The 20,811-nt window shown below is 43.5% G+C and overlaps 1 protein-coding gene across 2 annotated transcripts in view; it reads right to left on the bottom strand.

The window, feature by feature from the left end:
• The window catches only part of TRPM7 (transient receptor potential cation channel subfamily M member 7), a 227,669-nt gene that overhangs the window by 142,561 nt on the left and 64,297 nt on the right, over positions 1-20,811 (bottom strand). For both annotated transcript variants that reach the window (XM_075345830.1, XM_075345831.1), the window contains exons 2-9: positions 18,005-18,084; positions 12,151-12,189; positions 8,006-8,204; positions 7,533-7,746; positions 7,153-7,277; positions 6,550-6,721; positions 6,239-6,413; positions 5,804-5,927 (exon numbers count right to left, since the gene is read on the bottom strand). In XM_075345830.1, coding sequence (XP_075201945.1) covers positions 5,804-5,927; positions 6,239-6,413; positions 6,550-6,721; positions 7,153-7,277; positions 7,533-7,746; positions 8,006-8,204; positions 12,151-12,189; positions 18,005-18,084 — 1,128 coding nt within the window. The remainder of the gene's footprint in view (positions 1-5,803; positions 5,928-6,238; positions 6,414-6,549; positions 6,722-7,152; positions 7,278-7,532; positions 7,747-8,005; positions 8,205-12,150; positions 12,190-18,004; positions 18,085-20,811) is intronic.

The raw sequence follows: 20,811 nt of genomic DNA, 5'->3' as shown, positions 1-20,811 counted from the left end.
TCCGGCAAAGCCGGGGCCTAAATTTGAGCGGTGCGGCCGGCGCGCAGGCACCATCGGCGCGGTTCTCAGGCGACAGCCAGAGAACCCGCCGGAAATGTCATAAAACTCACTCAGCACACTCTCCCATAACAATAAAGTACAGGGACCCCCAATATATAAACGTCTCAGGTACTTAGCTTGCTGAGACGCAGGGTTCCAAGTCCCTGGGGATGAGTGCTCCAGTCCAGCAGGATCCTGAACGGCTGCGGATGGAGACCGGTCTCCTGCCAAGCATGGAGAACCGTGCTGGCTCCCACTTAAAGCCAGAGCCCAGGAGGGATGGTGAAGGAGCACAGCATGTAAGGCTCCAGCCTTGGAATCAACCTTAACAGCACCGACGACACAGTGGGGTGAGAAGGGACATGCCGGGGGTCCTAGGCTTGGACCCGCTTTTCTTCAAACTCTTTCCAAAAATCAAAAATCAGATGAGAATGCATGTGTGGATGTATGCCTCCTGAACACAAAGCGATAAACTGGCTAGATCTGGCTCCCCAGGGGGTGTATAAGCTCAGAGGGAGGAGCTACACTTTTTAGTGTAGTACTTTGTGTGTCCTCCGGAGGCAGAAGCTATACACCCAATGTCTGGGTCTCCCATAGGAACGATAAAGAAAATAAGGTTACAGCAGAAAACGTCGTAGGCAGACCCTGTCTATATACACACATGCGCTCAGAGGAAAATACATCAAATATTGACTCAGACGGCCCAAATACACTAATGAAGAGGGAGTGGAGACTACAATAGAAGAAAATCTGTTCAGCTCCTCAACCACAACACAAGTTCTCTAGAACGATGAAGGATTGCTGGGACTTTATAGAGGTGTAATAAGCCTCAGCTCTCACCCCTGTATAGACCGTAGAAATTATTTACAATGTTAAGTCATAATAATAATAATAATAATAATAATAATAACAACAACATTTAAAAAAAAATCATGTCAGCACCACTTGATACAAACTCAAGTTTAACCAGTTCAAGACAAAGACAAGATTTTTGTACATGTGGTGTAAAGAGCTATAAAATCTTTGTCTGGATATTCACATGATGTCTGCATCTTTTCTGTGATACTTAGAACCAAATTTTTCTTTTCATACGCATTACTGTTATTTAGAAAATGAAGGAAATATCTGTTCTTTAAAAAAAAAAAAAAAGATAAATAAACCACAAAGGACCACCAACATCTATTTTATCCCCCCTTCCATTATTTTAAGCCATCGGATCCTTTTTCTTAACCCTTTAACGACCGCGGGCAGTAATATTACGTCCTAGCTGTCATGTTACTGCCCGCGTTCTGCTGCCGGGAGCATGCCGTGATCAGAGCACATCTCAGCTGTGAAAATCTGTGCTTGCTAGGCACGAGCAGAATCATTATCTGCTCGTGCCGTTAAACCCCTTAAATGGCGCTGTCAATATGTGACAGCGCCATTATAATCGCGATCACGATAAACTTTTACTTACCGCCCGATACCGGAAGTCCCATGACGATCACGTGACTTCCAGTAGTTGTCATGGTAGCACAGGGTCATGAATTACTTTGTTTCATTCGGCCCGGAGCCAAGTGAAGCAGAAAGTGAGCGTATCTGCTGTTTACAGATGTGTAGCTGTGATCAGCAGATCGGGCAGAGCGATTGGATTGTTGATCGCTATAGCCCCCTAGGGGGACTAGTAATATAAAAATAAAGTTTTAAAAAATTTAAAAAAAAACAAAAATCCTAAAAGTTCAAATCACCCCCCCTTTCGCCCCATTGAAAACTAAAGGGTTAAAAAAAATACACATTTGGTATCGCCGCATTCAGAAACGTCCGATCAAAATATAAAATCAATCTGATCAGTAAACTGCGTAGCGACCAAAAAAATTCCAAACGCCAAAATGACTGTCGCCACAACTTTGGCGCAACATGCAATAACAGGCGATCAAAACATAGCATCTGTGCAAAAATGGTACAGTTAAAAACGTCAGCTCGAGATGCAAAAAATAACCCATTACTGAGCCATAGATCCCGAAAAATAAGAACGCTTCGGGACACGGAATATGGCATAAAACGTGCGCCACTTTTTTCGGACAAACTTCCGATTTTTTTTAACCCCTTATATAAAAGTAAACCTACACGTTTCGTGTCTACGAACTCGCACTGACCTGAGGCATCACACTCACACATCAGTTTTACCATATAGTGAACACAGTGAATAAAATATCTCAAAAACAATAGTGCTATCGCACTTTTTTTGCAATTTCTCTGCATTTGGAAATTGTTTTGCAGTTTTCCAGGACACTATATGGTAAAACTCATGGTTTCATTTAGAAGTCCAGCTCGCTCCGCAAAAATGAGCCCTCACATGACCAGAGTGACTGAAAAATAAAAAAAAAGTTACGTCTCTCAGAAGAATGGTCGGAAAAAAAACGGAAAGCGGAAAACCGGCCAGTCGTGAAGGGGTTAATGGGGGGGGCTAGTAAAAGCAAATTTTGATTTGGAGTAGTTTGTTTTTTTTTCCCCTGCTTTTTATTTTTAATCTCTCACATTGTGTCCCCTATAATTTAAAAAAAAAAAAAAAGATACTTTGGAGAGAATTTGTAACATTTATTTTTCCAATTTCCTGTGTAACTGAGGTTGGTATATTAGCTCCAATTACATGGCAAATTCCACTTTCTGCCTGCAATGCATAGCTAGCTGGATCTGCTAGGACCTATAAAGTTCCTGATTCCTCCTGGCACTTGGTGATTTCATGATCCCTGGGTTCAGAGAAGCAATTGTTGTTAGTGCTTCCTAGACTGTATACGCAAAGCTTGTTCACCACTGTATATGCAATGGTCAGGAAGGCAGAGACTGTAGTAAATGATCTCTGCCTTCTCTATGACTTCCTGATGAAACCGCAAGCAGTGTTGAAACGTACGTTGGAGTTTTCTCGTCTTTCCTATCTGCTGACCATCCTGACATAGGAGGTCATACATGTGGGCATTCAATATATTAAAATCTAATAGCTCTGTATGTGGAGACTTGGATATTACAGTTAGAGTACCCAATTCTATCAATTGTAGCATTTGATTACTAGCTTTCACTTATTTGAAGCTTCTTGTGTAAGCCTATGCTATAGCATATCTAAACATATTCAGGGAAAAACAAGGGCTCTATTATGGGGATTCTATTTTTGGGGGACCACGCAATGCAGATTGGAGTCTATATATGACTTGTTAGTTTTCTGTTTCAATCTCTTTTCTCACCAATGTTGTGTAGTCCTAACCTAAAATTATTTTTCCATTTATAGGATGTTTACCCACATTGCATGATAAATTGTATAATAAATAGGATAAAAAGAATGGATTAGTGTGTTTTTCAGTTTTATCTGTAGATCAGTAATATATGCTTTTGAGATAATGGTAACCTTTATACCTATGAGGTTTTTATAGGCTATATGTATACTGAAAGCTTGCTCAGCATTGTACAGTCATATGAAAAAGTTTGGGCACCTTTATTAATGTTAACCTTTTTTCTTTATAACAATTTGGGTTTTTGCAACAGCTATTTCAGTTTCATATATCTAATAACTGATGGACTGAGTAATATTTCTGGATTGAAATGAGGTTTATTGTACTAACAGAATATGTGCAATCCGCATTTAAACAAAATTTGACCAACATAAAGTGACAAATATTTTGTAGATCCTCCTTTTGCAAAAATAACAGCCTCTAGTCGCTTCCGGTAGCTTTTAATGAGTTCCTGGATGAAGGTATATTTGACCACTCCTGTTTACAAAACAATTTCAGTTCAGTTAAGTTGGTTGGTCGCTGAGCATGGACAGCACGCTTCAAATCATCCCACAGATTTTCAATGATATTCAGGTCTGGGGACTGGGATGGCCATTCCAGAATATTGTAATTCTTCCTCTGCATGAATGCCTGAGTAGATTTGGAGCGGTGTTTTGGATCATTGTCTTGCTGAAATATCCATCCCCTGCGTAACTTCAACTTTGTCACTGATTCTTGCACATTATTGTCAAGAATCTGCTGATACTGAGTTGAATCCATGCAACCCTCAACTTTAACAAGATTCCCGGTGCCGGCATTGGCCACACAGCCCCAAAGCATGATGGAACCTCCACCAAACTTTACTGTGGGTAGCAAGTGCTTTTCTTGGAATGCCGTGTTTTTTTTGCCTCCATGCATAACGCCTTTTTGTATGACCAAACAACTCAATCTTTGTTTCATCAGTCCACAGGACCTTCTTCCAAAATGTAACTGGCTTGTCCAAATGTGCTTTTGCATACCTCAGGCAACTCTGTGGCGTGCTTGCAGAAACTGCTTCTTTCGCATCACTCTCCCATACAGCTTCTCCTTGTGCAATGTGCGCTGTATTGTTGACCGATGCACATTGACACCATCTGCAGCAAGATGATGCTGCAGGTCTTTGGAGGTGGTCTGTGGATTGTCCTTGACTGTTCTCACCATTCTTCTTTTCTGCCTTTTTGATATTTTTCTTGGCCTGCCACTTCTGGGCTTAACAAGAACTGTACCTGTGTTCTTCCATTTCCTTACTATGTTCCTCACAGTGGAAACTGACAGTTCAAATCTCTGAGACAACTTTTTGTATCCTTCCCCTGAACAACTATGTTGAATAATCTTTGTTTTCAGATCATTTGAGAGTTGTTTTGAGGAGCCCATGATGCCACTCTTCATAGGAGATTCAAATAGGAGAACTACTTGCAAGTGGCCACCTTAAATACCTTTTCTCATGATTTTCTCAGGATACACCTGCCTATGAAGTTCAAAAGGGTGCCCATACTTTTGCACCGGTCAAATTTTGTTTAAATGCACATTGAACATTTTCTGTTAGTACAATAAACCTCATTTCAATCCAGAAATATTACTGAGTCCATCAGTTATTAGATATATGAAACTGAAATAGCTGTTGCAAAAACCCAAATTGTTATAAAGAAAAAAGCTTAACATTAATAGGGGTGCCCAAACATTTTCATATGACTGTATATAGGTGATCAGGAAGGCAGAGACAGTAGTAAATAATGTCTGCCTTCTCTATGAGGAGTTCAGCTGTGTCTGACAGCTGCCTTCCTGCTACCACAGCTGTATGATCTGTGTTATGTGACAATTAGACCATCAGTTTATAATGTGGACCCCCCAGACATTTTATGTGAAAAAATCACCTGTGGTACTTTACTAATTGGCCACATTTTTAAACGGCGGCCATAAACCTGGAAAGTATTTTTACGGTATATTGGATGCTGGCTTCTCTATTAGTTAAATTAATTCTGCCACATCTGGCACCTTCCATTAACGTATGCGTTAATTTAGGAAAATGACTGCTCTCAGCAGTAAAGTGAAGCTTACAATCAGTAAATCTTTTAAAGCCTCCGAAAAGGCTGAAGAAAAAAAATCTCACATTGTTGCAATTTGCACACAATAAGGCATCTTACGGTTACAATTCTCATTTCAGCAACACAAAATGGAAAACGACAGCAGCGATATTACCGGTAGACAACTTGTCCAACTTTAAAGGATTTGTTTATAATTTTTTAAGAGCAGCCCCATGTGATTTCACAGGTTGTGTATGGTTTAGAGCTCAATCCCATTCACTTCAATGGAGCCGAGCGGTACCATAAGCCACAACCTATAGACAGGAGCTGCAGTGATTATCTGCCAGATAAAAAGCCATATCTTCATATTCGGAGCAATCTCTTTACACCATTTTCTCTCCAGATGCATTTTTCACAGTTTGGTAAGAGCACAACATAATAATTAAAGAAAGATCTTACAAGTTCTTTGCTCTTCATACACTCCATAACAATCTGGAAAAGATGGACGGCCTCAGAATGGCTAAAGTTGAAAGTCTTCTTAATAGTTGAAATGATTTCAGAATCTGCACCTTCAGGTAGATTTCTACAAAAAATAAATATATATATTTTTATGAAATGTGTATTTTGAAAGGGCTTGTGTAGGTCTGGTACATAAGTCTGCAGTCACTGCATGCAGACTGCCAACTCCTGACAATGTGCGGCACGCATGCTGTCACAGTCCAGCGGTATTGCCGGTTTGAGCAGACAGTCACCTGACCGAGCACGCAATCTGTACACTTGCGCACAAGTTGACTAGATACGGTCGACTTCTCAATAGAAGTGAATTAGAGAAACCAGATGAGTATAGTCAATACCGGGGAAGTGTGACAGCTTGGACAACCACTAATATCTTACCCTCCTTCCTCCGTTTGCTTGTGCACATAGGCCAAAATATCAGCAGCTCTGCCCGTTCCTTCACAGACGACCACAGGGACAGGAGGGTTCTCCTGTAGATATTCCAGCACTGTGAGAATCACATTTGGACCACCTTCAAATATTAGGGCCACTACAGGAACTCCTTGGCCAATACCTGAAAAGAAGGAAAGACTAAGGTTACATTTTCTACAGAGGGCGTACACCATGAATATGCAGTATGTGCGTATCAGTGATATAGCGGTAAATATCCACTAAAGGACAATATGACTAAAAGGACACTGAATACATACGTGCATGAATGCGCTGTAAGTTTATGGTTTTTTCCAGCTCTCTTCGCAAGTTCACTTCCGCACCCTGCTTTCCAACAGTACCATCGTCCACCAAGATGAAATGGGAATGCAGATTGTTGAGGACATTGAGTTTACTCAGTGGGTTTAGTAACGTTTGATATGGAGCTATGACCTAGGCAGAATACAAGAACAAATTTGGATGTACCTTATTAAAAATGGCTCAAACATTAAGGCTATGTTCACACGCGGCATCTTTTTGCCAGTGCATCTTGAGGGCATCAAAAACGCACCAAAAATGCACTGCGTTTTTACCGCGCTTTGCCCAATGTGTTTTTAAAAGTCAAATCTATTGACTGGAGGGCTCCAAAACTCTGCAAAAACACAGAAATAAATTGACATGAGGCATCTTGGGTGCGTCTTCAAAAACGCAGCCAAGTTGCAACCAAAACATGCCCAGTGTGGACAGCAAAATAGAAATCTCAGACTTTACTGGAGGAAGGAAATGCATGAATTTTGGTGCATGTTTGTGATGTCAAAAATGCACCAAAGATGCATCAGAAGATGCCCTGTGTGAACTTAGCCTGAGCAAGAAAATCCACTTACATCTCTTCCAACCAGATCGTTGCGGTTTTCAATGACTCCCCATGGTGCAATCCCAATAGTGCAAATTTTTCGGGAGGATCGTGAAGCGTGCTCTTTTAGGGCATCTCCAACATGCTTTGCTACACCTAAGAAACAGTAAATCAGGAAACATGGAATGAAGACAACAGTGATCTTGAGCTTAAGAATTACTAAAGCAAAATGGCCATGTAAATGTGAATTTAGTACTGCTACTGTGTTTTTCCAAAAATAAGCCTTAGCTTTTTTTTTGGAAACGAAAATATTATAAGACCATGTCTTATTTATGGAAAAAAACAGTACATAGCTTCTGGCTTACAAAAGCCTAGATATCACAGATACTCCACCAGTAGTTTGGGACTTACCAGCATTTACCCCTCCAGTAACAATCCAGGCTCCGGTGGTTACAGCAGCTTTAATGAGTCCTTTACCAATTAACTGCTTGATGCGTGGATGGAGCTCAAACTTTTGCATTCCTCCATGGACAGAGATGACAAGTTTGGGCAATTCCATATGCCATTCCTTTAGCATCAGCTGGAGAATGGTTTCTGGCTTTGTGTCATAGGACAACCTGACATACTGAAACATTTGAGGGTGGTGAATTATTACAGAAATGAATTTTATACAGTACACTAAATAAAAGGTTTATTTGGATATATTGGTTTCTAAATTTACAAGGGATTAACACTAGAACTACTGGACTTGTGACACCTATATAGAAATACATGGTGCAAAGTAGTCAAAATGACTACATCAGTAGTTCTATTGTTAAACAGATGTAATGCCCATTCAGAAAAAAACAAAACGGTGACAAGTTCCGCCTGTCTGCTCGCAGTACCTTTGCTCTGTAGGAATGTGAGCCACCTTGAAAATTGATAACTCCATATGCATCTGTTGGGCTTTCTTCTGTGTGTTTTTCCACAGACCATTGTTCTAGTTCTTCAGTGAAATTTTCACCTAGTTTCAAATCGGAGTACTTCATAGCGACACTGGCGGTGAAGCAGGCATGTTGTCTGACCAGGCGGCCACAGCAGCATCTACCAGAGGGAGAGAAAGCTTTACCTGCACTGTAATCAGATCAGAATATATAATTCATAGAATAACTGCAATTTAGGAACACTTGTCATATAGATATGCAAGTAGTATTAATCAGTGAGGGCTCAGGTGCTGAGACTAATCGATAATAGGAAGGGGCAGAAGCTTGACGGTGAAGGGTCAGCTGAAGACAGTCTGTGAGCGCACCTCTACATAACCCATCAAGCTATGGAGAGCAGCGGCTGCGTGGTTCTAACCTCTCCTTCAGGCACGCTTGGCACATAAATCATGTGTTTTCAGTGGAGACAGATGGGTAAGCTATTGCCAGACACCCTTGGAGGCACAAAGCAAATGATCGGCCACAACTCCTCAAACGATCATGCTGGGTTGTCCAGACTTGGGATTAAAATCTGCACTCATTTTACACGACTGCAGACTAGTGAGCGCTCACAGTGCGTGCTCTCCGGATTCTCCAGCGCTGGAGTGGGCAGGTGCGTACCCGCAAGTATGCAATTTCCTTACATGTATTCAAGTGCTGACTAGATGTGCACATACTCGTTAAATACAAGTGAATTGAGCGAGGCTAGACCGGTCTAGTCTGAATGTGTCTGGAAGTATGCAAATTGTATACTTGAGGTCACATGACCGCTTCTTGCTCCTGGTCTCAGAGAATCGTGACCGTACACAATGTAACTGCAGACCCCCACTAAGGTGGAGAAGGAAAGCTCCTTAATCATTGGCAGGTTAGGCAATACAGTCAAAAAAATCAGTGGATTCAGACGAAGTCTAACATGTTTGGGGCCTAAGAGAAAAGATGAGTGGAGCCGTAGAAGTTCAGTTCGATGGGGTAAGTAGGACTTTTCAAAAGTTCGGATTGGGGCCCGGACTTGACCTGAACCCCAATGGAAGTCACTAATTGGGCAGCTTGGGTCTCTGCCCACATGCAGCCAGCCATAAACAGATAATGTCCGGGGGTGGGTTTTTTCGATTTCTTTTTTTTGTGGGGAGGGAGGAGGTGCACACTACACCTGATCATTCTGTTGTTACCCCCACTACGAGCCAATCAAACACTGCAAGCAGTCCACACTGGGTCAAGCAGTGAGTGTACCTGAGCACAGCGTCGCAGGCATGAGTGATTTGGGAATCCACCCAGACTCTGAACGCTCATCTCTACTTAAAAGATCTCCTGGTCTTAGACAACCATTTACCTGTCAATACCTGTAGCACATTGCAGGTAATGAAATGCACAATTTTAAGTGCAAAGTCTAACGGACGTATAAATTGAAGTGAGATTGCAGTGTACAGACTGGCCGGTGGCCCTCCGTGCCAGAGTGTGATAGCTTCATATATTTCTATGCAGATGTCACGCTCGGGTCGGGTGAGCCGCTGGCCAGTCAGTGCACTGCGATCTCAATTCGATTTATACGGCTGAGAAGAATTTTCTGCATACTGCAACATTATAGTCTTCAGGTTAACAACCAACTGTATACTGCAAGAGCAATCTGATTTGTTGTATGAGGCAGAATTCAGTCCATTAAAAAAAAAAAAAAAAAAAAATACTGGCTTTAAAATACACGATTACAGTGTTAAGGCCCCTTTACACACTACAACATCGCTAGCGATATCACTGTAACGTCACCGGTTTTGTGACGTAATAGCGACCTCCCCAGCGACATTGCAGTGTGTGACATGCATCAGCGACCTGGCCCCTGCTATGAGGTCGCTAATCGCTACAAGTCGTTCAGGACCATTTTTTGGTCATTTGTTTCCCTCTGCGCAGCATGTATCGGTGTGTTTGACACCGTTACAACGACATAGTTAGCGACTTAGAACCCAGCCCGTAGGCGTGCTATAGCGTTCCCTACCAGCGAGGTCGTTCTGCAGGTCGGGGATTGCTGGAAAGTCTCTAAACGCGTCGTTGGCCTGATCTGTCTGTTTGACAGCTCACCAGTGACTGTTTAGAGACTTTCCAGCGATCCTGGCCAGGTCGGGATAGCTAGAAAGTCTCAGTGTGTAAAGGGGCCTTTAAAGGTGGCTTTATACACTGCAACATCGCAAACGACATCGCTGTAACGTCACTGGTTTTGTGACGTAATAGCGACCTCCCCAGCGACATTGCAGTGTGTGAAACCTATCAGCGACCTGGCCCCTGCTGTGAGGTTGTGATCGCTACAAATCGTTCAGGACCATTCCTAGGTCCTTTGTTTCCCGCTGTGCAGCATGATCGCTAGAAAGTTTCAGTGTGTAAAGGGGACTTTACAGCGACTTCCCTTTCAAATAGCAGCTTTGACACGTCCCCAACAACCAGCTAGGTCGCTCTGCAGGTCCGGATCGCTGTTGCGTCGTTGGCCAGGTTTGCCTGTTTGACAGCTCACCAGAGACTTTGTAGCGATCCCGGCTAGGTTGAGATCGCAGGTTGGATCGCTAGAAAGTCTCAGTGTGTAAACCCAGCTTATTCTGATCTGTCGTTTAATAGCCTGTTTAGACAAGCTGATCGTATTGACTGTGTGCACACAACAATCAGTAATATACTGTTCTATGCACATAGGCTGTCTTTGTTCTCAGCAGTACAGATCCTGTTTACACAAGATGATGTGTCTGGAATGAGGGGTATTCCCATCTCCAAGATCCTATCCCAATATGTAGTACTGGTAGGTATGATAACATTAGCAAATACCTTTAATTACAAATATAGTACAGCTCTCCTAATTCGTTGTTACTTACCTCATGTGCAGGGCATTACAGCAGCTTATGTATCCATGGTTACGACCACTCAGTGAATGTTAGATAGCTGCTCGTGGTCGTAACCATGGATACCCAAGCTACTGCAATGCCCTGCACATGAGGTAAGCAACATAGCTAATCTGGAGAACTATACTACTATCCTGATTGGAGGTATTTGCTATTACACCAACTATGAATTGGGATAGGATCTTTGAGATGAGAATATCGCTTTATCTAGTTTAAAACAGGGACATTTACCCCATTTCCTGACCATGCACATTTTCATGTTTTTTCCGTGTATGCAGTTTAAAGACCTGTAGAACATTCTCAGGTTTGGATATTTTCTCTTTTGTGACACATGGGGCTTCATTTTTAGGTCACTGTCATACACTTTTTTGGGGCCGATAACTGGTAATATTGGTGGGAAAACAAGAAGGAAAAGTGTCTTCATTTTCCCCTTTTAACAGGGGTGGCGCAAGAAACCGGGATGGACAGTGATATTTCTTTTTATTATTTACACCTGCTATTTTTTTTTATCACTTTTTGTACACATTATTGCGCCCCCTATAATGTTATAAAAAGACCTTTGTGGGGGTAAATACTGAAATATTAATATTAATTTATTTTTTGTTTTTTGTTTTTTTCTTACAACTGAGGCTGGTATATTAGCCTCAGGTAAATGGAAATACAGCCTCCTCCCTGGGTCTCCTACGAGCCAGAAGCTCCTGCTTCCTCCCTATATACGGTGATCACATGACCGCTGTGTATAGAGGAGATTAGTGCTTACTATTACTGCATACATAGCGTTCCATTAGCACAGTGTATACCGTGACCGAGAAGGCATAGACGGTAATAAACAGTGTCTGCCTTCTCAATGGGGATAGTGTGTCTCTGACAGGGAGACCCCCGCTTCCACAGCTATCGTAGCTGCAAAGTAGGGGTGGGAACGCCCAGGCGTTTACGTCAGCAGGCCGTCCTGACGCTATTGAGCGAGCCAGAATATCATTTTATCTGATGAACAACTACAGCCTGTTTACATTGCAGGATTATAATCCTGTGTAAATGCACCCTATCACACAAGAATAAACAAGAGATTGCAGGAGTACAAGGGATGCCAATACACTGACAATAACAATAGTCTGTCAGCGTTTACTAAAAGAAAAAAAAAAAAGATCACATAGGAGGAGATGGTGTGAGCAAATCTACTGAGATAACAGCACAAACCTCACAAGCTGCTGGCAAATCTGGCATCCTGGAAGGCATCTGTAAAGAGAGGAGAAATTAAACTGGCACTATAGTTCTGACACTTTGGGACTTTGGAAATGATCGGTACTAAACACAGAAATAAGAGCATCACATTAATTTTAAAAAGGAATTAGTCAGCTGGTTTTGGCTATGTAATCTGAGAGCAGCATGATGTAGAAGCTGAGACCCTAATTAAAATGATGTCACTTACTGGACTGTGTTGCTGTTTCAATAAAATCAGTGTTTTATCAAAAAGGAGATATCACTACAGGACTGTCTTGTGCCTCCTGGTCAACCTCTCTGTGTAGCTCACCACCACCACTGACTATTCTGTCAATGAACCGTGCACACAGAAAGCTGACAATCAGAAGGGTCCTTATAGCCCATTAACCTATTAAGGCATGCAGACATAATAGAATGGGGTCCACAGTTCTAGACTGTCTATACGACTCAGAACAAATAGCGGCCGTGTATAAGCAGCCCTCCACTTGGCAGACTCACCTCATGTTTTGTATAGCTGCCATGACATATCCCCCTGCAGTAGAAACATCTCAGTGGTTAAACACTACAGTACCTTGAAAAAGTTTTCATGCCCGTGAACGTTTCCATGTTACACCGACAAATGTATTTTATTAGCATTTAGTTGATATTACAACACAAAGTAGGAAGTATTTGTGATGTGTAAAGGAAACGATACATGGTGTGCTAAGTATTTTAAACATAAATCTGAAAATGGTGACATGCATTTGTATTCAGCCCCTCTGAGTCCATGCCTTCTACCAGCGAAGAAGGGGAGTGTCCAGCACCAATATGAACAAAACAAAGTTTATTTCATCATTAAAATTAGGATACAACGCAGAACATTGATGCATTTCGGACGTCAGTCCTTCGTCGTAGGTGGCTTTCTACCACCACCTTTAGCTACAATTACTGCTGCAACTCTTTTGGGGAATCTCTAAATATTCTCAGGGGGGGTTTAGGTCTGGACTGTGACTGGGCCATTCACACACATGAATATGCTTTGATCTAAACCATGCTATTGTAGCTCTGGCAGTATGTTTAGTGACGTTGTCCTGATGGAAGGTGAATCTATGACCCAGTCTCAAGTCTTCTGCAACCTCCAACAGGTTTTCCTCCAGGATTTCCCATCAATTCTGACTTGCCTGCCTGTCTCTGAATAAAAGCCTCCCTACAGCATGCTGCTGCCACCACTATGTGTGACAGTGGGGATGGTGTGTTATAGGGTGATGGGCAGTGTTAGTTTTTTGCCAGACATAGCGTTTTACATATAGCCCAAAAAGTTTTACTTTGGTCTTATCTGACCAGAGCACTTTCTTCCACAGCTTCTGTGACCATGGGCCTCTTGGCTGCTTCCCTTATTAGTGCTCTCCTTGCTTGGGATGTCAGTTTAGATGGCTGGCCATGTCTTTGTTGGTTTACAGTTGTGTTGTACTCCTTCCATTTTTGGATGACGCATAGAACAGTGTTAAATAAGATGTTTGGACTTTGGGCTATTTTGTTTTCTCTTCAAGAACCTAACCCTGCGTTCCTCATCTCCATAACATTATCCCTAACCTTTTTGGTGTGTTCCTTGGTATTCATGAAGCTGTGTGATCCCTACACAACCCTCAAATCTTCACAGAAAAACTAAAATTACACACAAATGGACGTCAATTAATTACAGATGCATATATTTTTTATAATATTTAGAATACAATGCATCAAGTCTGACAGGTTTCAAATATTTGCTACTTTGTGTTAGTAGATCACGTAAAATCCCAATAAAAATACATTTAAAGTTTGCTGGTGTAACATGATAAAAATGTGGAAAAGTTCATAGCGTATGAATATACCTTAGGCAAAAATCAGCTCATAGCTCGTGGCCACATTTTGCAAGGGGCAGTCTGTCGACAAGATAAAAAATACAAATACACAGACCTTTAATATTCCAGATAAAGTAAACAGGATCTTTTCATATTTTGGGCCATTGCCAAAAGACAACTTTACAGCTGTATAAATGTGTCTAGATAGATGAACAAATCAATCTGCATTCACCTTACACATTTAAAAGCGTCCACTAGGTCTAAATTTATTCCATTAAAACAGCACAATACAATAACCTCATGGACTCCAGGAAAAGTCTGTCCTGTCCTAAATCTGAAAAGTAAACTTAATAATGGAGTAAACTTCTACTAGAGTGCTCCTAATGGAGTTCTGTCAAAAAATGCGTCACTAAACAGCGCATAATTTAGGGTGTGAGTCCAACCAAGTCAGGAGTGCATTATATGGACTGATACTACTGACAAAAAAAAATAGGGATGTTTGGCTTTCAGGTGAAATGTCAGGAGGATCCTAAAATGCTCTCTAACCTTTTCAGGTGACCTTCTCTAAACCTCTGAATGCACATGTCCAACTCTTCAGTATTCAGTACTTTTTGCACAACTTGCTGTTCTCTAACAAGGAGCCTAAGGCTGGGGCCACACGTGGCACTACTGCGATGCTCGCATGACACTCTGCTCACGCTGGAAGCACAGCAGGAGCCGAGTGTCATGCTAGTATCCCTGCGACTGCGGTCCGATCATGCGAGCGGACCTCAACTGCGGGGGGAGGGCCGGCTCTCAGGAAGGGAGGGCCAGCGCTGCGGAGGGGAGGGAGGGATTTCTCTCCCTCTCTCCTCCGTAGCCGGCTATTGCGATTCTCGCTCTGCACGCATGGTACACCGGTGTACCGCGAGTGCAGTGCGATTTTTCTCTCGCCCCATTCACTTGCGAGAGAAATGAGCCTCGCTTACAATCGCAGCATGCTGCAATTGTTTTCTCGGTCCGATTAGGGCTGAGAAAATAATTGCTCATGTGCGCTGACACAGGCTAGAATTGGTCCAAGTGGAATGCGATGTTTTATCGCACTCCACTCGCACCGATTTTCTCGCCGTGTGGCTAAGGCCTAATGGCAAAAGTCACAACAGGTGTTTGATCCAGGAATCGCCTATTAAATTTCAGAGTTCAATTAGAATTTGTATCTAAACAGTCCTCCTCATCTTGATGTTCACATTTTTGACATCACAAGACCAAGACAACGCCCAACAATCATCCTGCTTGAAACCTTGCAATGGCAAGGCACCGTTCTCAGACGGACATTGCCACTGAACTTAGAGTGTCACAGAGTGTCATCAGCGATACAGATACTGGAAGAGTCACAGAAATGCAGAGAAGTGGACGTCGTTTGGCCAATCTCACACTGATGGCCACTTCCTTGTGAACAATGCCCTTTCGAGCTGGGTAATGGATGCTACACAGCTCCAGGCACATTTAAGGGAGGTGAGAGGCACTCAAGTGTCATGTCAGACCACTGAAAACCATTTATATTAGTGTGGTCTGTGTTAGACAACCTGCAAGGTACATGACCACACCACCAGGCACATGCGTTATCGTCTTGTTGGAGAAGGAACCTGGGGGCCTCAGTGCGGCTCACTGATTAAAGTCAATTCACACTGAGCAGAAATGATGGCCGCTAACAATGTTGAAGACCTCAAAGAGAGCACAATGCATCAGCTACTGCTGTCACCAGATGAACCCTTTGTTGGTGGTGTTACAGTGTGGGCAGGTGTATCTAGTCAATACAGATTTGCCCTACACTTTGTGAATGGTGCAATGACAATCACCTATTAGAATAAAATTATTAATCTAGTCAATGTGTCGCTGCATGAACAATACAGGCCTAATTTTATCTTCATAGATGTCAATGCACCTCATCAAGGTCAAATCAGACTGGAGACTGAGGAACCTCAAATGGCCTTCACTTTCTCCAGTCCTAAATCCCATAGAAAACCTATGAGATCACCTGGGTTGCCATGTATAGGCTCATACCTCTGTACCCCAGAACCTCAATGGCCTGAGGGCCGCCCTTCAAGAGTGTGATGCCTCAACAGAAAATATATCCACTTGTGAACAGCAGGAGATGTCTTTATCAGCTGTAATTGATGGTCAAGGCCACATGACAGTTTAGGCTACTTTCACACGTGCGTTGTGCGGCATCTGTCACAGTGCGTTGTGTGACGCATGTGACGGATGCGTTGTAAATAGTGTAATAATAAAGGCAACGGATTACTGTGAGATAAAGTGTTGCATTCTTTTAGTTTTCTACCCGAGAGAGAGCCCCCATCATCCCTGCACACCCCGGGACGACCGCCCCCATCATCCCTGCACACCCCGAGACGACCGCCCCCATCATCCCTGCACACCCCCGGCACTAGTACCACCATCATCACCGCACACACCCAGGCACTACCGCACCCATCATCACTGCACAGACCGGCACCACCTCAGTGACGTCCCCGCTGACAGCGCGATTCTCTTCAGTTGCTGCATGGAGCTCACAATGAGCGGCGGTGTTCTACGGCCGCTCCTGTCAGCTTCATGTAGCAGAACTGGATGCGTCGCGGGACCTCGTGTGGATTACGCCGGACCTGGCGGGGTATTTGGAGATTAATAAAGTGGTGAAAGAGGGTGTTTTTTTTGGTCTTTTATTCCAAATAAAGTATTTTTTCAGGTGTATGTTTATTTACTTTCACTTACAGATTAATCATTGGGGGTGTCTCAGACTCCTCCCATGATTAACCTAGGACTTAGTGGCAGCTATGTGCTTCCATTAACTCCATATTACCCCGACTGCCACCGCCCCGGGTCAATTCAGGATGAGCCGGTTAGACTCCCGGGACTGTAGCATCTAATGGATGCAGCAGTTCCGGGCGGCTGCTGGCTGATATTTTTAGGCTGGGGGGCTCCCCATAACGTGGGGCTCCCCATCCTGAGAATACCAGCCTTCAGCCATGTGGCATTATCTTGGCTGGTATCAAAATTGGGGGGGGGGGGACCGCATGTTTTTTTTTTATTATTCATTTATTGTACTGCACGATATAGACCCGCCCACCGGTGGCTGTGATTGGTTGCAGTGAGACAGCTGTCACTCAGTGTGGAGTTGTGTCTGACTGTAACCAGAGGCGCCGGTGGGTGGGGGAAGCAGGGAATAAGAGATTGAATAATGAGCGGCTGGCATTTTCAAAAGAGGAGAAGCCGCCAGAGCAGTGTGACAGCCGTGCAGCGCCGCGCCGGTGATCGGGAGAGAGACCAACAGACCGACCGACCCAGACAGACTGAGACCGACGGAATCCAGCACCATAGTCATTCATTATGCCTCTTAACGGATTTCAACGGAATCCTGCGGAGTGCGTTTTTTTTACAGCAACAAAAAACGCTACATTCAGTGTTCCTTCTGCCCGTCGGTCACCAACAAAACAACTGATACGCAGCGGGGCGGATGGGACACAAGACCATCCGTTGCAATCCGCCCTTAATAGAAGCCTATGAGGAATAAATGGATGCCTGCAACGGTTACCGTAATTCCTCAAGGCGGCGAATTGCAACGGATGCTGCACAACGCAAGTGTGAAAGCAGCCTTATTGAGACACTGACTTTTTTTCATTTTTTTTTGGCGTGGGGGAGGTATACCCACCACTGTTGGCTTTTGTTTCAAGAAATGGATTTCGATGAGGAAATCACTATGGCATGTTTTTAATTAAATGCCCTACTTTCATAGAAAATATCACTGTAGGGTAAACGTTTTATATTTTACATAAATTTGACCTGAAAGCCAAATAGCTCTAACATTTTGGGAGTGGTGTATCTGAATATTCCCCATCCTTCATAACACAGAGACTGCCTGATCTAAATCTAAATTATAGCCACAAAATCAGGAAGCCTACTTGTAAGGCTTTGTTTTTTGTTTTTATCAGTTTTCACTCATACGTCTGAACATGAAAAACGTGGACTCTTACCTGTGTGGGTCCTTCGAGCTTGGAATTATATAGATACATTCCCTCTTGGTGAAAGTGTTTTCGATCCAAGATTTCTGGGACTGAAAATAAATATAAATTATATTTAAATAGGATTTAATACTATCCTTAGGTAATTATATAGTGTTACTTTTACTATATAGAACCACTTATGCAAATAACCCGGGTGAAAAGGAAGCATCCTCATTACCAAGCATACCTGCAGTATGGCCTCATCCACCCACAACCCTCAAGACTCAAAGTCCTCTTGTGTGGGAGTCCATAAACCACTGCAGATAAACGGCTTTTAGAGTAAGCAAATACTGGAGTCCATGAATGCAGGATCAATGCAAAGTGTATGTTTGGATATACCACACACCTGAGTTAGGGGTGCTTCACACACAGCGAGCTCGCTGTCGAGATCGCTGCTGAGTCACGCTTTTTGTGACGCAGCAGTGACCTCATTAGCGATCTTGCTGTGTGTGACACTGAGCAGCGATCAGACCCCTGCTGTGAGATCGCTGCTCGTTACACACAGCCCAGGTTCGTTTTCTTCAAAGGCGCTCTCCCACTGTGACACACAGATCGCTGTGTGTGACAGCGAGAGAGTGACGAAATGAAGCGAGCAGGGAGCAGGAGCCGGCGTCTGACAGCTGCGGTAAGCTGTAACCAAGATAAACATCGGGTAACCAAGGTGGTTACCCGATATTTACCTTAGTTACCAGCCTCCGCAGCTCTCACGCTGCCTGTGCTGCCGGCTCCGGCTCTCTGCACATGTAGCTGCTGTACACATCGGGTTAATTAACCCGATGTGTACTGTAGCTAGGAGAGCAAGGAGCCAGCGCTAAGCTAAGCGGTGTGCGCTGGTAACTAATGTAAACATCGGGTAACCATACCCGATGTTTACCTTAGTTACCAGTGTCCGCAGCTTCCAGACGCCGGCTCCGTGCAAGCGCAGCGTCGCTTGCACGTCGCTGCTGGCTGGGGGCTGGTCACTGGTCGCTGGTGAGATCTGCCTGTTTGACAGCTCACCAGCGACCATGTAGCGATGCAGCAGCGATCCTGACCAGGTCAGATCGCTGGTCGGATCGCTGCTGCATCGCTAAAGTGTGAAGGGACCCTAAGGGCCGGATTCATTATTGCATTTGCGCTTTTTTTCAGTTTTACATTTATTTTTCATGAGCACCCAATTCTTCAATGTGCACTTTCTGACGTCTATTTTACATGTGCCCCCTTGCTTTTCGTTATTTTCACCACTGTGGGCAGAGTTCAGGGTTCCAGGGATTTTTGATTAATTCCAACTTTTTAAAAAGTCACAAAAAAAGATTTGGAGCAAATGTACTACACTACCCCACTTCACCCCCATCTCTTCCCATAATTTTACGCAGGCCAAATGTTTTGGTGCATTAAACAGGTTAAGGATAAAATAAAGATCATTTCAACAAGCTGGGACCAGGTACAGGCAAGACAGGACGGACAAGGGTACGTGACAAATAGCTGGCTAGGGCACAGAACACTGAACAAGGCATTGATCAGGCAGCTCCCCTAGTGGGAGAGTGTTTTAACTACCCAGTGCCTCTCAGCAATCGGTTGAGAGGCACTTCCTGGCAATGGAACGCTAGCACTTTAAGAGCACGGCAGCAGTGCCCGTGCATGCTCTAGGAGCACTCCTGGAGGACCTGTGCACAGGCCCTGGGAGGTAGAAGCAAGAAGAAACCACATGGAGAAGCACAGGGATGCCGGGCAGCATGGTGAGAGCTAGCCGCGGTGGCGAGAGTGAGGGGTGCACGGACGGACTTCTTACTCACTGCCGTGGCCGGCTCTCACCATGCTGCATGGCATCCCTGCAGGGAAGAGAGCGAAGGGTGCAGGGATGCCAGCACTACGAGTCATATGTCAGAATCCCACATCCTGGAAATAGGGACCCATCACACACACCGTCATGACTCGAGAGGTGTGCAGAGCCGTGCTGATATGCAATAAGTATCCCAGACACCCCTTGGATATAGCAGAACGAGCCCTTGAGTCGTATACAGCAAAAAAGCAGGAGACAGCACAAAACACAACGACTATACAAACATAAATCATTAGCCGAGTAATAAGCACCTAGAAGTGATACGGTGCAATTTTAGCAAATCTGTGTCATTACAGAATTGCCATGATTTTGCCTAAAATTATAATGTGTGTGGTTCCAGGACAGGTTAGAAGTATTAATCTTTACACCACAGGACTGTACTTTACATTCTTAAAAAAAAATGTTCGTAAGAGGTGGAATACTAAAATTACAACCCTCCCTCCCCAAAAAAAGCAATATCTGAATACAACCCTAATTACGGGATAGGTAACATGAGACGAATAGTTGCCAAGTACTGATTAACATGGCGGCGGACTGCTCGGATTACCGCTTTGCATCTCTGCAGTTCGGGGGGTTAGATATTCTCCTGGTCAGAGGTGGAGAGTTCATCCTAATTTTTTTTCTGGACAACTTCTAAAAGTAAAAAATATTGTCAATCTGTAATTTAAGGACAAATTTGGAAAAGCATAAGAAATGATTAAGATTATGACAGGTTTGGAGCCCATAACTCTGATATGAGGACATCAGCTGAAAACTGTAAAATGAGAATTACACTCCATGATCTGTACGAGTTTCTCCAGACTCAAAAAAAACACCGACCCAGCAGATATTTTTATGAATGGAGGAGGAGATTTTTTTTTTTATTATTTACAGACTGCATGAATCTCTGCATCATCGGCAACAGGTACTTGGAATCTGGTTGTTTTGATAGCAAGCAAGTAGATTTCTGCAAGAT

The sequence above is a fragment of the Anomaloglossus baeobatrachus genome, chromosome 4, assembly GCF_048569485.1.
Source record: "Anomaloglossus baeobatrachus isolate aAnoBae1 chromosome 4, aAnoBae1.hap1, whole genome shotgun sequence".
NCBI classification, from domain to species: domain Eukaryota; kingdom Metazoa; phylum Chordata; class Amphibia; order Anura; family Aromobatidae; genus Anomaloglossus; species Anomaloglossus baeobatrachus.
The sequence above is the reverse complement of the archived record's forward strand: the minus strand, read 5'-3'. Positions and strand labels throughout refer to the sequence as shown.